The 17,137-nt window shown below is 40.8% G+C and overlaps 1 protein-coding gene across 1 annotated transcript in view; it reads left to right on the forward strand.

Annotated features, from left to right (window-relative positions):
• LOC109931667 (protein unc-13 homolog B) overlaps positions 1-17,137 on the forward strand; it is a 287,923-nt gene that overhangs the window by 103,263 nt on the left and 167,523 nt on the right. The window contains exon 7 of the mRNA XM_048595579.1: positions 8,391-8,443. Within this exon, the coding sequence (XP_048451536.1) occupies positions 8,391-8,443 (53 nt within the window). The remainder of the gene's footprint in view (positions 1-8,390; positions 8,444-17,137) is intronic.

The following is a 17,137-nucleotide window of genomic DNA, read 5'->3' on the forward strand; positions in this document are numbered from 1 at the left end:
CGTGTTTTTTCTCTGTTAAAGCCTTGGCAAAGCATGAGTTAAATTGGTGTCATATAAGTCACTGAACTGAAAATAGTATAAATATATAGATAGAACATCCCTAACAAGAGTGTGAACTACAGAGAGAGAGAATGCTGGGAGTTGAGCTAAGAGTGGATGCTGAGGGAAGTGAGAGAGGGAGGCAATACTGTGTCTTGTTCTGGCCATTCTTGTGGCCTTTTTGAGGGGGCCTGCTTTGTGGTCAACATGCTGCTTGTAGGCCTAAGTGTGGGCCTAAGTGAATACCAGGCTTTGTTGAGGAGGGTGAGCAGCAAAAAAGTAAGGGCAAGATAAGACTTTTTTTTGTGTTTCTCACCACCCCACCCCCCACTGAAGAATGCTAGTAGTTAAAGGGGCAGAGCTGACAGTAAGTAAACTGATGCCCTTCTCCTGGCAGTGTGAGAGATCAGGGAGCAGTTGAGTGTCCCTGGTGATTGTATCTTCAGTAAGTGTGTTTGGCTGCAGTTCCTCTCAGACCACATGGTCCAGTTGGAGCAGCAGTTGTACACACTGAGGAGCATAGAGGAGGCAATAAGTGTGATGGATAGTAGCTTCAGGGAGGTGGCCACACTACATGTCCAGTCAAGTAGATGGGTGACTGTCAGGAGAAGTAGGCAGGTAGTGACGGTAGAAAAATGGATGAGATCCTGCAGAGTGAATGTAGAGAGTTAGGCAGGAGGTTAAAAAGTCGACCTCAAGGGTAGCAATCTCAGGATTACTTCCGGTGCCATGTGCGAGTGAGGATGAATGCTTGGCTGAGTAGCTGATGCAATGGGCAGAGATTCAGATTTTTGGTTAACTGGGATAGCTTCTGGAGTGGAGGTGATGGCCTTGTGGTATTAGTTAATCCAGAGACCCAGGTAATGTTTTGGGGACCCAAGTTCGAATCCCGCCATGGCGGTGGTGAAATTTGAATTTGATAAAAATCTGTAATTAAGTGTTTAATGATAACCATGAATTGATTAATCGAAAAAAAGATCTGGTTCACTAATATCCTTTAGGGAAGGAAATCTGTCATCTTTACTGGGTCTGGCCTACATGTGGCTCCAGACCCACAGCAATATGGTTGACTCTTAACTGCTTGCTGGGCAATTAGGGATAGGCAGTGAATGCTGGCCTAGCTAGAGGTGTCCTCATCCCATGAATAAATTTAAAAAACCTGAGCTGGAGGGGCACCAATATCTTGGCAGGGAGATTTGCTAGAGCTGCTCGAGCTGATATAAACTATTCCAGTAGTGGGGTGGGACCTTAAACAGTAGTGAGACAAAGGAGAAGTTTGAGACTAGGGCAGAAGTTAAATAGAGCAGGCAGGCAAGAGTATGACAGGGAACAAGGGAAGGCTGATAAATTAAGTTGCATTTATTTCAATGCAAGAGGCCTCACAGTTAAGGCAGACGAAGTCAGGGCGTGAATGGGAACCTGAGACTGGGATACCACAGCTTTTACAGAAACATGGATGAGGGAGGGTCAAGACTGGCAGATCAATGTTCTGAGGTAGAGGGGTGATAGGAAAGATAGAAGGGAAGGAGAGGAAGGGGGAATGGTGCTTTCGATTAGGGAAAACATCATGGCAGTACTTGCAGAGGATATTTCTGAGCGATCGTTCAGTGAAGCTATGTGATTGTAACTGAGAAATAAGAAAGTGGTGATCATTTTGATGGGATTGTACTATAGCCTCTCCAGTAGTCAACAAGAAATTGAGGAACAAATGTGTAGGGAGATTGCAGCTAGCTTTAAGAATAGTAGGAGGCTTTAGCTTTCCAATCATAGACTAGGACTGCCACAGTGCTTGGATGGGTATAAATTTAATTGTGTTCAGGAAAACTTTCTCAATCAATGTGTAAATGGCCCTACTGGAGAAGGGGCAAAACTCAACCTCCTCTTGGGGAAATAAGATAGGGCAAGTGATTGAGGTACTAGTAGGGGAGAACCCCATAATTCTGCTAGTTTTAAAATAGTTGTGGACTAGGTCTATCCTTTTTCTGAAGTTAGTTCTAAATTGGGGCAAGGCAAATTTTGATGGTAATAGACAAAGACGTTCAAAAGTTGATTGGGGGAAGCTGTTCACAGGTAAAGGGACGTCTGGCAAGTAGGAGGCTTTCAAAAGTAAGATAACAAGAGTTCAGGGCCAGAATGTTCCTGTTGGTATGAAGGGCGAGGCTGGCAGCAGTAGGGTACACTGGATGACGAGAGGTATTGAGACACTGGTTAAGAAAAACAAAAAGGCGTACGCCAGGTATAAATGGCTGGGATCATGTGAAGTCCTTGAAGATAATAAGTTGTGTACAAGTACACCTAGGAGGGAAATCAAGAGGGCAGAAAGGGGACATGAGATAACTTTCTCAGATAAGGTCAAGGAGAATCTAAAGAGATTCAAAAGTATATTAAGAGCAAAAGAGTAATTATGGAGCGAAGAGGGATCCTTCTGGATCAACAAGGTCGTCTAGCTGTGGAGCCACAGGAGATGGGTGAGATCCTAAATGAATATTTCTCATCAGCATTTACCATGGAAAAAGCATGGTAGCTACAGAACTTTGGAAATAAATAGTGATGCCTTGAAAAGAGTCCACATTACAGAAGAGGAGGTGCTGGAGGTCTTAAAACTCAAAGGTAAATAAATCCCTGGAACCTAATCAATTGTCCCAGAACATTATGGGAAGGAGAGAAGAATTTGCAGAGATATTTGTTTCATCAACAGCCACGGATGAGGTGCTGAAAGACTGGACGGTGGCTAATGTTGTGCAATTATATAAGAAAGGCTGCACAGGCAAAGCCAGTGAACTACAGACCAGTGAGCCTGACATCAGTGGTGGGCAAGTTGTTAGAGGGGATTCTGAGAGACAGGATCTACATGCATTTTGAAAGGCAGTCACTAATTAGGGACAGTCAGCATAGCTTTGTGTGTGGATAATCATGTCTCAAATTTGATTGAGTTTTTTGAAGAGGTGACCAAGAAAATAGATGAAGGCAGAATGGTAAACTTCGTCTACATGGACTTTAGTAAGACCTTCGACAAGATTCTGCATGGTAGACTGGTCAGAAAGGTTAGATCCTATGGGATCCAGGGAGAGCTAGCCAGTTGAATACAAAATTGGTTTGACAGTTGGAGACAGAGGGTTGTGGTAGAGGGTTGTTGTTCAGATTGGAGGCCTGTGACCAGCGGTGTGCTACAAAATCGGTGCTGGGTTCGCTGTTGTTCCTCATTTGTATAAATGGTTTAGATGAGAATATAGAAGGTACGGTTAGTAGGTTTGCAAATAATAACAATATTGGTAATATAGTGGACAGTGAAGAAGGTTATCTAAGAGTACACTGGGATCTTGACCAACTGGGACACTGAACTCAGGATTGGCAGATGGCGTTTAATTCAGATAAATGTGAGGTGTTGCATTTTGGTAAGAAACCTGGACAGGACTTACACAATAATGGTAGGGCCTTAAGGAGTGCGTCAAACAAAGAGAACTATGGATGCAGATACATAGGTCCTTGAAAATGGCATCACTGGTAGGCGGGATGGTGAATAAGGTATTTGGCATGCTTGCCTTCATTGTTCAGAGCATTGAGTACAGAAGTTGGGACATCATGTTCCAGCTGTACAAGACTTTGGTAAGGCCACATTTGGAGTATTGCACACAATTCCGGTTGCCCTGTTTTAAGAAAGATGTTATTAAACTGGAAAGGGTGCAAAGAACATTTGCAAGGTGTTACTGACTCTGGACGGTTTGAGTTATAAGGAGAGGCTGGTTAGGCTGGGACTTTTTACCCTGGAGCATAGGAGGCTGACAGGTGACCTTATAGAAGTTTATAAAATCATGAGGGGCATAGATAAGGTGAATTGCTAAAGTCTTTTCTCCAGGGTAGGGGAGTCCAGAACTGGAGGGCATAAGTTTAAGATGATATTCTGGGGACATGAGTTCAAATTGTAACAACTTGTGGAATTTAAATGTAATTAATTATTAAATTTATGAAGAATATCTGGATTTGAAAGCTAGTCTCAGAAATGATAAACCTGAAACTACAATTGATTGTGAAACCTTATCTGGTTCACCAATGACTCTAAACCCAGAGCAATGTAATTGACTGCCCTCTGAAATAGCCAATTGCTTGCTGGCTTTGCTAGCAGCGCCCACTTGTCACAAATGAACATATTAAAAAAAAGACTCATGCTGTGTAGATGGCAAGATGGCTTTTAGGGCTCAAAATTTGTGTTACTTGGCGATTTTGTTGCTTTCAAGCTGCCACAGTATTGATGTGACTGATTCAGTTAAGTTTCAGTGGTTACTTTCTAGATGTTAATGATGAAAGATTTGGCAACAGCAAACAATAGATTTGCAAGGAAAGGAAGTTAGTTGACATCTTTTATTACCTTGCGAATGATTAAGAATAGACCCATGGGGTAGTGATTGTTTAGATTCAATTTGTTTTGCTTCTTGTGCACAAGAGGCACCTAGCCAATTTTGCACATTGTCGGGAAAATGCCTCATGTTAACTGTTGGAACAAGTCAGATGGAGGCACAACTAGGCCTTGTCTTTAGCACTGCAGGCAGCATAATTCCTGAAGGAATCAGCTGCAGGGAATATGTTGACAGAGCAGTGTAGAGGTACTGAATCGCTCGATGAAATAGTCAACAATGACTTACGGACCAAGTAACTTCCTGTGTAAACTTCCTGTCTCCAGCATCTGCAGTTCCTACTTTCTCTAACTTCCTGTGTAGTTGGTTCAGTTTCTTTGTGTTTCCATAATCCAAATGTTACAGCTTCATCATTATTAATTTTTCCTTGAACTGTTTGCTCTTAGTACCTGGACCCTTTTCTGGGATTATGGTCGTCATGGACTGGTCAGACTAATGGTCTGTTTCTGTGCTGTATAACTTTATGATAATTAAAATCATTTCAAATTGAGGGTAATTTATTTTTAAAAATACATAATTCAAAGTTATGAAAAGCCCACTCAGTGCTGATTGAACCCATAAAATGCAGGTTTTTCTCATTTCTGCAAACACTTAGGTAAGTGAGTGATAGCTATAAACACTCCAAATTAAAACTGTTTCTCATATCACTCATTAGCTACTTTTACTGATGAAGCTCAATGTGTTCATCATGCATTAGATTTAGTGAGAATTATTTTCCTTTATCAGCTGATAAGATTGTTCTCTCTGCATCAGTTATTACTGAAGGATTTAACTACTGTGCTATTTTGTACAAATGAGTCTGACAATCTATGCTAAAGGAGCAGGAGTAGTGGGATCTTGGATTTTTATGCAAAAAATCATTGAAGGTTGTAGGACAAGTTGAGAAAGTGGTTAATAAAGTGTACAGAAAATGGGCTCTGTAAATGGAGAGAGACATTGGCCTGAATTTTCATCCCTGGGTAAGGAGTACAGTCATGAAAATCCTGACTCCACAAGTCCAACTCAATGCACCAGATGGTCAGATTGTCATTTTGGGACTAAGTATGAATGGAAATTGAACCTACCAACCCCAGAAGTAATGAAGAGGAAACATGGGGACTGCCGGATACAGAAGCAGGCAATATGAAAGGCCAGCTTTCGTGCTTAGGCACTTTGCCCCAGCTGTTAAAAAAGAGGTATAAGACACGAAATGGCTGTCATTCCTCAAGTCCCACACATATTCCCTATACCTCATCCATGCCTAGTTGTTCTCTTCTACCCACCCATTGGCCCTTCATATTCCCATCTGCTAATTTACTGCCGACTCATGTGCTCTACGGACATCTCCTTACCCTTAGACCCTCCAAGCCAACTTAACCAGTATCCACAAATAGTAAACCTCACAAAGCATTCTAAGAAAGAAATAAAATGACATTGTAAGTATCTATCGATTAGTTCACTCTTCTAAAATGAACCTAATTGATAAAACCCATTCATGACACTTAATTTCCTTCAACTACTTGATCTCTTTATAGAAACGAGTATCTATGTTCATAGCCCCATGTCAGATTTTAAAATTACTTGGAGCCAGCAGTCAAACTAAACTAATAGGAACCCTACTGTGATTGTGATAAATTGTGAAATCAGTCATGTTGTACGTATTCTATAATGATTACCCTCAGTCCATTGTAAGGGAGTGAAATAGCATGCTGTGATTTCTTTGAAGCTGTTGATTTTCTTAAAGATTTAAATGCCTTGACAGCTTGGTAATTACAAGGGGTTTTAAATACCTTGATGGTTCCAATGTACTGATCCAACTGTTATGGTTTTTCACATTCACCTTTAACTATCTCAAAAGACATCTGGCCTCTCCCAAAGGGCACTTAAGCACACCCCTCAAAGAAAACTGTCCCTTGATCTCTCCGGAAGAGTACCTTACCTCTCCTCCAAAGAATTCTGATAATTCAGAGCTTCCGCTGAAAAGTATAGAAACCAAGTTATGTTCTGGATCCCTCCAATGAAAAAAGTATCTGACTGCTGCACTTTTACGCAAATATCTGTAATGTACATCTTTAGTGATGCGGACCCTGATGCAACAAAAAGGCTGAAGCACTTGCACAATCTTCAGCCAGGATTGCTGAGTGGATAACCCATCTTGGCTTCCTCCTGAGGTCCCCAGCATCACCGATGTTAGTCTTCAGCCAATTTGAATCATTCCACTTGATATCAAGAAACAGTTGAAGGCATGGAAATATGCAAAGCCTCTGGAACCTTGTGCTCAGAACTTGGCATGTCCTAAAGCAAGCTGTTTCAATGCAACTACAACACTAGTATCTCGCTATCAATACGGAATATGGCCTAGGTATTTCCTGTACACAAATCCAAATTGGCCAATTACTGTTCCTTCGGTCTACTTTTGTTCATTAGTAAGTTGTTGGAAGAGGCCAACAACAGAGGAAAAGAAATGCAAAATAGTCCAAGTAGTTTTGTCTCTACCCAGTACCATAGATAATTATTGGGGATTCAGTTTTTTTTTGTTCATTCAGACAATGCGGGTGTCACTGGCTGGACAGTATTTATTGCCTGTCCCTAGTTTCTCTTGAGAAGGTGGTGGTCAGCTGCCTACTTGAACTGCTGCAATCCAAGTGCTTTAGGTAGACCCACGCTGCCCTTAAGCAGAGAATTCCTGGATTTTGGCTCAATGACAGTGAAGGAATGGCAATATATTTCCAAGTCAGGACGGTGAGTGGCTTGAAGGGGAACTTGCAGGTGGTGGTGTTCCCATGTATCTGCTGCTCTTGTCATTCTAGATGAAAGAGGTCATGGGTTTGGTAGGTGCTGGCTAAGGATCTTTGGTGAATTATTGCGTAGCATCTTGTAGATAGTAAACACTTGGTGGAAGGAGTGGATGTTTGTGGATGTGGTGGCACTCAAGCAGGCTGCTTTGTCCTGAATGGTGTTGAGCTCCTTGAATGTTGTTGAAGCTACATTCATCCAGTCAAGTGTGGAGTTTTCCACCTCACTCCTGACTTGTGCCTTGTAGATGGTGGACAGGCTTTGGGGAGACTTTGGTGAGTTATTTACCGCAGTATTCCTAGCTTCTGACCTCCTCAAGTAGCCACTATATTTATACGATGAGTCCAGTTGAGTTTCCAGTCAATGGTAACCCCCAGGATGTTGATAGTGAGGGATTCAGTGATGGTAACACCATTGAATGTCAAGGGGTGGTGGTTAGATTGTCTCTCGTTGGACATTGTCTGTCATTTGTGTAGTGCAAATGTTACTTGCCACTTGTCAGCCCAAGCCTGGCTTTTGCCTCGATCTTGTTACATTTGAACATGGATTGCTTCAATGTCAAGAATGGTGCTGAACATTGTGCAATCATTGTGAACATCCCCACTTCTGACCTTGTGATGGAAGGAAGGTTATTGACGAAGCATTTGAAGATAGTTAGGTCCTGGCTGAGGGTGCATGCAAACCTCAAATTACATGCAGACAACTGCACTTTTTTGATCACAATGAAACAATTAATAAAATAAGCCTTCTATGCTGCAGAGTAGCCCAGAACCGTCAGAACCTATTTATACATTCAGTCTCATCATCCTTTACTCAACTCACACTAAGTATACAATTTGTTCTTTCCGATTTATCTTCTAATGTGAAAACCATGTGATTTAGAATATTATTGAATTTTTTTGTTTAATTAAAGTATATTTTATGGAAACCTGTTCAACCTTTATTGAACAGATCATTTAGTTTCCTGTTAATAAAGAAACTTTACAACGTTTTCCCCATTCATTGTACTTAACATTTTCTTGTGTTTAAATACAGATGTTTGTGTTTTTGTACATTTGGAAACAGGATGGGACAATAGCAACATGAGTTGATCTTTTCTGATATCTGCCTGATTAGTTTGCAATTTTTAATAATCATTGCTGTTTTGAATTTTAAAAAATCTAGGCGCAACTTGGAAATGATGGAGATCCATCAAAACCACCTTGGTTTAAAGGAGGGTAAGTAATTCCCCTGTTGTCCACTGTAAATAATAGCATAGAAGCATATATTAACCAGCTAAGGAAACTCAATGTTCTTGAAGTAATCTTTCTGTAGCATTGTTATTGATTCATTCCAAGTAAAATATAAGATTTTTTGAAGTGTAATTATGCATAATTTTCACTTAATTCTAATATACACTAAAGTTTCTAAAACCGAAAAATATCATTTCACAAATTTTTAAAATCACTTAAATCACCATTGTTGCTAATTGTACTTGTGTTTTTTATGTAATTATATATCACAGGAGAGCACTTTTTCCTGTTTATACTTCATAATAGCTTTCCTGTTACATCTAGAAGAGTTGAGGTTTTCCATAAAAATGTAGCTTATTACAGTATGAAAATTTCATGCACGTGGATAATTCCAAGCCTTTTTGTAAACATATGATGCATTGCCGTTTAGACATCTGTTTGTAAAGGCCACATTAACTCCCCAGTGTTTAAGAGAAATAGTGTTAAATGGGGACTTGTTGGGCACCTAACTTGCTAACATAACCTCCTGTGTCATCCACCCACTCTTTTGACTTACCACATTTCCTACTTAACTAACTATAACAATTGAAATTTTATTTTTGATCACCAATCCAGAAGGCAATAGCAGTTACCTTAAATTCCATTAGGCCAATGTTCCCAATTCTTCAGTTTGAAGTTTACCATTCACGTAATTTCTATATGATGAGACAGAGAGATGAATATTTTAACACTAAGACCTTAATGTTGTCTTTTGTTGACTAATTAAATGTATTCATGGAAGAAAAATGACTATCAATACTTGTTCTGACTACAGATTGAATTTCTGAAAATTAGTAAGGAGATTTTTAAACCAAAATAATCACATTCATCAGAAATGCAATATCCTCTGACGTACTATAGCCAAACTTGCAGATGACAGAAAGATAGGAGGAAAAGCAGGTTGCAACAGGAATACAAACAGTTTATGGAGAGATATTGATCAGTTAAATAAGTGGGCAGAAATTTTGCAAATGGAACATAATGTTGGAAAATGCCCAGTTATTCATTTTGGAAGGGAGAACAAAAGAACAGGGTATTATTTCAATGGAGAAAAACTACAGAAAGCTTCAACACAAAAGAACTTGGGGATACATGTGCAGCAGGAAGTCAGGAAGGCTAGTGGAATGTTGACCCTTATTTTAAGGGGTTTGGAGTATAAGAATAGAAAGTCTTACTCAACTGTACAAGGTGCTGATGGAACCGTATCTGGATTACTGTGAGCAATTTTGGTCCCCTTATTTAAGGAAAGATTTACTATTTCATTGGAGGCAGTTCAGAGAAGGTTGAATAGGATGATACCTGGTATGGAGATATTGTCTTATGAGCATAGGCTAAGCAGGTTGGGACTCTACTCACTGGAGTTTAGAAGAATGAGAGGTGATCCCATTGAAGCAGATAGAATTATTAAGTGGCTTGATAGGGTAAATGCTGAGAGGATGTTTTCCCCTCTTGGAAGAGTTGAGGACCAAGGGCATTGTCTCAGAATAAAGGGGTGGCAATTTAAACTTGAGATGAGGAGGGAATTCTTCTGTTCGAGGTTTGAGAGTCTTTGGAATTCATTGACACCAACAGTTGTGGGGGCAGAGTCTTTGTGTACATTTAAGACTGATGTAGGTAAATTCATGAATCCGTGGGAGTATCAAGGGTTATGGGGAAAGGGCAGGAAAGTGGACATGAAAAATGTTGGATCAACCAAGATCCTATTGAATGATAGAGCAAGCCTACTTCTGTTCCTATTTCTGTATGGTCTAATGACTTTGTGAAATTCAGCTTAGGAAATCAGTGGGGTCAACAACCATGGTTCCAGACATAGCGCTGTTCACCCAGAAATTAGAGGATTTCGAAAGTAGACAGGAATGTGGAATTTGAAACATAATCAGATCAGCCATGATCTTATTGAATGATGGAACAGTTTTGAATGGCTAGATAGTCTACTTCTGCTCCCTGGTCATATATTTGTATTAATTATCCACCTGCTGTTGCATGCCCAACAAGTAATGTAGGCACAATTAAATTATGTGCAATGTAGGTGCTATGTTGCCTTGATAATGCCAATGATCTTGTTACGGTCAGTACCATTTGGACAGAAAATAGGCACATTTGTCATGAAGTTAATACCATTGATATGAAGAGTTCTGATGGCTTTAAAGGGTCCCATATGTACGTAAGTAAATCCTGATATCAGTTAAAATAAGTACAACTGATTCAGACAATTCTATTTTCTACAGGGAATCTAAGCGTGTTTTTTTTTGATGATTGGTACTTCTGTACGATAAACACCTGTGATCCCGTGCAGCTGTTTATACAGCCTGCCTTGTGAAGCAGAAACATTTAAGTCACCTCTCCTCTGATAAGACTATGTCATTGAGGTAGACTTTTTTAAGCAATGTGACTTCATCACTTCTTTAGTTTGACCACATTTGGAATATTGTGTAGTGTTTTGGTCACCGTACTACCAGATGGATAATGGAGGATTTGGAGAGGGTACAGAAATGGTTTACCAGGAAGTTGCCTCATTTGCAGGATCTTAACTATGATTTGATTTGATTTATTGTCAAGTGTATTTATTACAAATACAGTGAAAAGTGTTTTTTTGTGTTGCCACTCTCTGGCACCATCTTAAAACACAGAAAATAAAGCAAAACATATATAATATAAAGCCAAAAAATAAAACAATAATGTTCACCTTATAGTCTCATCTCAATAAAGTCAGGTGGTCTTCGGAATAGCTCCCACTTCTAGCACAGCCATGGGCTTGGATCCAGGCTCCTCCTCCACAATGCCTCAAGTTCCTGCTGCTAAAGCAAGTACACTGCTGCAACCACCACCCATGCCGCTGCTGGAAGAACAAGTAACCACTCTCTGGCACCATCCCACCTCCACCAACACCGCTGCCATCACCAGTTCACGCTGGGCCAATCCCGCTGATGCAGCTGCCGCCGCTTGGCGTAATTAAGAATAAAATCCTTCAACTGTGGTTCTTTGTGAAATTGATGGTATATCAACAGGGTGAATGACGGAGTGAATCCCTTCTCACACGTAGAGCAAGTGAATGGTCTCTCCCTATTGTGAATTTGCTGGTGTTTTCAGTAGTTTGGTTGACTGAGTGAATGCTTTCCTATAATTAGAGCAAGTTAATAGTCTCACCCAGTGTGAATTCGCTGGTGTCCCTGCAGGTAGAATGACCAAGTGAATCCCTGTCCTCACTCAAAGCAGGTGAATGGTCTCTCCCCAGTGTGACTGAGTTGGTAAATTTCTGACTGGGATTCCTACAATCCCCACATTTCCACAGTCTCTCCCCAGTGTGACGTTGCTGATTTTTTGACAGGTCAGATGAATGTTTGAAGACTCTTCCACACACACAGCACGTGTAGAGTTTCTCCCCAGTGTGAATGGTGCTTTTTCCTTCCATGTTGAAACTCATGTGATAATCAGGTTATAGAAAACAGGGTGACTGTCAGATCTGGATGTGGTTTCTTTTGAAATCTCTAATTGCACAGCAGCTATGAAGAGAGTTTAGACAAATTTGGTTTGTTTTCATTTGAATGTCGAAGGATGAGGAGTGACCTGATTAAAATTTACACAATTTTAAGAGGCATGGATAGAATGGATAGTCAGAGTCTTCTTTTCTCAGGGTAGGAATGTCAGTTACTAGGAAACATAGATTTAAAGTAAAAGTGGATAAGTTTAAAGCAGATGTGAAAGGCAAGTTATTTTACACGGAGGGTTGTAAGTGTCTGGAACGCGATGCCAGAGGACGTGGTGGAGGTGGATATAATAGCAGTGTTTAAGAGGCATCTTGACAGATACATGAATAGTCAGGGAATAGAGGAATATGGACCATGTAAAAGCAAAAGATTTTTAATTTAGAAAAGCATCATGTATCAGCACTGTCTTGGTGGGCCAAGGAGCCTGTTCCTGCACTGTACAGTTGTTTGTTCTATTTGTTCCTTGTTTTTCTTAATCCTCTTTGGAAAGAAACCAACATCTTACAAGAGCACTCAAATTCTACCAAGAGGTATCTGCAAAGCATTTCACATGGTTATGCATACTTCTATTTCCAATGTTACTCCATTGATTTATATATAGCTCTGTCAAGTCTATGAGCACAAGAATGAAATTCTGCATATTATAGCTTTGTCATTTTCATGGGCCCTTTATCCTTCAGTAGCCAGTAGTGTCAGACTGACTTGCAGGAACATTGTTGAGTGGGAAGACAGCTGTGGAACCAAAGGACAGCACACAATATCAATGCAGTACAACCATTGTTGATAATACCAGATACAACTGATGGGCAAAATCAGGAGAAGTGCCATGTGCCACATACTGCTAGAAAGGTGTGGCTCCAGAACAGCATCAAATTCACCAAGAAGCTATTTACATACCTGGGCAAAGTGAGGAGAATGTTACAGTCCCATCCAACCAAGATGTGAGGAAGAAATTTTGCTGCAGTATGTAAAGATGCTATATCACCTTCATTTTTTTCCTTTGACATTGCTTTGAGAGTAATCTTCACCTTGAGATCCACGTTTTTACCAATTCAAAGTCACAAGTTGCATCATTGACTGAAGAAAAGATAAGCTAATTTCTGATCCACCTTTTTGTGACAGAGTCTCCTTTAGCAGTCCCTTCAAAGCTGTGACATTAAAAACGTGATTAATGCCTCTTGTTATGTTAATCACCTTGTTCAGGCGTGTAATGACACTCATCTGGGGTAGATGGGACTTGAACCCAGACTTTCTGTCCAGATTTAGGTGCAGTACCACTGTGCCACAACAGTCCCAGAGGGGCTATTTTCCCTGGTGTGTCAGAGGCCAAGGGATGACCTTATAAGAGGTTTATAAAATCATGAGGGGCATGGACAGGGTGAATAGCCAAGGTGTTTTACCTGGGATAGGGGAGCCCAAAACTAGAGGGCATAGGTTTAAGCTGAGAGAGGAATTGATATGGATGGGTCCTAAGAGGCAACATTTTCACACAGAGGGTGGTACATTTATGGAATGAACTGCCAGAGGAAGTGGTGGAGGCTGGTACAATTACAACATTTAAAAGGTATCTGAATGGGTATATGAATAGGAAGGGTTCAGAGGGATATGGGCCAAATGCTGGCAAATGGGACTATATTTGTATAGAATTTCTGATCAGTATGGACGAGTCAGACTGAAGAGTCTATTTCCATGCTGTACAACTCTATGACTCAATGACTCTATAACCCTAGCCTTGGTTACTTGACCAGTGACCATAACACTACACCACTGCTTCCCTGCTCATATGTCTTGCATGCTATCTGCCATTGTCCCCTGAAGTTAAATATGGCTTCAAAGAGAATGTTTAGAGGTGTTTGTACGGAATAGTGAGGCCTCTGACGTAATTGTTGACTTCTATTATCAGACACATTTAGTTTAATTGTTTACTTATAGCTTGAATGTAATGACCTGTATTAAATAATGATGTCTTGCTAAGGACAGAAACCTGGCCCATGCTTTCTATAAACCTGGGTCTGAAAATCAGGTCGTTTAGGAATATTGTGCATTTAAAAAGAAATAACTTTTGTGACAACTCTGGGAATAGCAAGACTTGGTTTCCAGCATGCTCCCTCCACAAGTCGTGAAACTGGATATGACTGACTGCCTTTACTAGCCAACTTCAAAGGACAGTTCAGAGTGATGCACATTGGTATAGGACTCAATAGGCAAGACTAGTTAATGACAACAAGCTTTATCTTTTTAAAACGTGAATAATTTGAGTTTTTAAGACAAATCAATGGTTTTATGTTCATGGTTTAATTGATTATTTCCAGGTTTATTTGCCTTTAATAGCTTAAAAGGTGGCAGGACAGGTAAAGAGAGCTATTAACAAGCATACAGTGTTCTAGGCTTCATTAATAGACTTAGGCATAGATTTAGATTTTATTGTCACGTGTACTCAAGTATAGAAGTACATTGAAAAGTGTATAATGTCACTACACAAGGCGCCATCTAAGGTGCCAAGGATTCCTCGGTACCAAAAACTTAGGTACAGAATAGTAAGAGAAACAAAGTTTAAAAAGTTAAACATTACTTCATAGAATAAATAGAAAAATAAAGAAATAAGATAATAGTTAACATTAAAGTCTTTCCTAATTTAAACTAAGAAAATAAAGGAATAAGTTAAAACATCAGTCTTTGATGAATCCTCCACTTGTCTCATTCTCTGGGAGACCTCAGCTACCTGTTGTCGACGGCACTACAGATAGTGTCGCTACTGCTGAAGCTGCCATCTCTCCGATCTCCCCTGTGCCTCGGGAACATGCCTAGGCAGGACCCACTTGCACGCTGAGCCAAGGCACTGCCACGAGCCGGCAAGATGCCAGGCCGAGACCTGCCACAAGCCTCCGAGATACCATGCTGAGACCCTCTGAGAGACCAAGCAAGATCTGCCACAAGCTGAGAGACTATGTTGAAGTACCGCTGAGAGACCGGGCTGAGACCCGCCAAAAGCTGCCGAGAGACCAGCCCGACATATTGCCACAAGCACCGAGAGGCTGGGCTGACGTACCACCATAAGCTGCAGAGAGACCAGGCTGAGACCCACTGAGAGCCACTGCAAGACAAGGCCAAAACCTGCCTAGGGGGAGGTGAAGAAACACCAAGAGATAAAGCAAAAGAAGGAAAAATAAAGAAGGAAATGAGAAATAGACAGACAGAGTGGAGGAGCTCTGGCTGGAGTGTCCTATTCTGCTGCCATCTTTGCATAATAGTGGCATAGAGTACAATAGGAAAGAGGTTCTGCTGAATTATGCACTATCCATTGGAGTATTATACAGTTCTCGGTGCCACAATTCAGGAAAGATGTGAATGCATTTGAGAACTTGCAGTTTATGTGAAGGTTTATCAGGTTCCAGCAATGAGAAACTGCCCTTATGAGGATAAATTGGAGAAGTTGATACTGTTTTCCTTGGAAAGGAAATGTATGTGGGAAGATCTGAAAGATGTTTTCAAAGTTATGAGGGTCTGAACAAAGTGCATTGGGAGAAATTGTTCCCAATCATCTCAGGATTGAGAGCTAGAGGCACAGTTTTAAAGGATTTTGCAAAAGAAGCAAGTGCAAACGGAGAAAATACTTTTCCATACAGCGAGTGGCTGAAATTTGAAATGCCCAGCCCGGGGATGTGGTAGAGGCAGAGATATTCACTTGGGCATTGGTGATTATTTGAATAGAAACAGTGTGCAGGGTTATGAGGAAAATTCAAGTACAAAAACAGAAATTACTGGAAAAGTTACTGGACCCAAAATGTTAATTGTGATTTCTCTCCACAGATGCTGCCAGACCTGCTGAGCTTTTCCAGCAATTTCTGTTTTTGTTTCTGATTTCCAGCATCCGCGGTTCTTTTGGTTTTTATTCAAGAAAAATCAAGTGTTTGGCACTAAGTCAATTGCTGAGAAAGCCAGTGCAGATCCAATAGGCCTTCCTTCACACTGTCAGAATTCTGAGAGTTGATCGCAGTTCATTTCAGTGATGGAAATATGAAACCTGCTACTACATGGAGCAGTTGTGACGAATAGCATAGACAAGGAAGTTAAATATGTAAATAACTGAAAAACAAATGGAAAAATATATTGGTCAGCATAGGTGGGGGAAGGTAAAGAGGCTTGTTTGATAAATACTTGCATAGACCTGTTGGGTGCATGTCCGGTTCAGTTTTTCTTATTTGCTTATGGGGTGTGGGCTTTGCTGGCTCGGTCAATTTTGTTGACCATCCCTAATTGCCCAAGAGAAGGTGGTGATGAGCTGCCTTCTTGAACTGCAGCAGTACCTGGTTATAGGTCTAGATACAGTGCTGTGAGAAAGGGAGTTCCAGGATTTTGACACAGCAACAATGAAGACTGAGATTTTTATTCAGTAGGGGAATCAAGGGTTATGGGAAAAGGCAAGAAGATGGATTTGGGGATTATCAGATCCGCTATGATCTCATTAAATGGCAGAGCAGACTTGACAGGCTGAATGACCTTCTTCTACTATGTGTTGTGGTAGAGGAACTGAGATTTTGCTCCAAGTAAGGATGGTGTGTGACTTGCAGGTGGTGGTCTTCCTATGCATCTGCTCCCCTTGTCCCACTTGATGCTGGAGCTTAGGAGTTTGGAAGGTGCTGTCACAGGAGTCTGAGTGAGTTACAGCTGTGCATCTTCCACAGTGTTACGGTGATGAGGGGAATCAGTGTTGGTGGTGGATGGTATACGTGGTGTACATTGTACATCATGTCAAGCTTCTTGAATGTTGATGGAACTGAATCCAATCAGGCAAGTTAAATGTATACTATCATACTCCTGACTTGTGCCTTGTAGATGGTGGCCAGGCTCTGGGGAAAAGGAGGTGAGTTGCTTTCTGCAGAATTCCTAGCCTCTGACCTGCTCTTGTAGCCACAATATTTATATGGCTAGTTCAGTTTGTGGTCAGCCTTCAGGATTTTGTTAGTTGGAGTTTCAGCAATGGTAATACTGTTGAACATCAAGGGTAGTGTTTATGTTCTCTATTAGTCAAAATGGTTATTACTTGGCAATAATGTGGTGTGACTATTACTTGTCTCTTACCAATCTGAGCCTTGATGTTGTCCAGGTCATACAGCAAATGGACACAGACTGGTTCAGTATCTGAGGAGTT

This window comes from Rhincodon typus, chromosome 1 (assembly GCF_021869965.1).
Source record: "Rhincodon typus isolate 14 chromosome 1, sRhiTyp1.1, whole genome shotgun sequence".
Classification (NCBI taxonomy): domain Eukaryota; kingdom Metazoa; phylum Chordata; class Chondrichthyes; order Orectolobiformes; family Rhincodontidae; genus Rhincodon; species Rhincodon typus.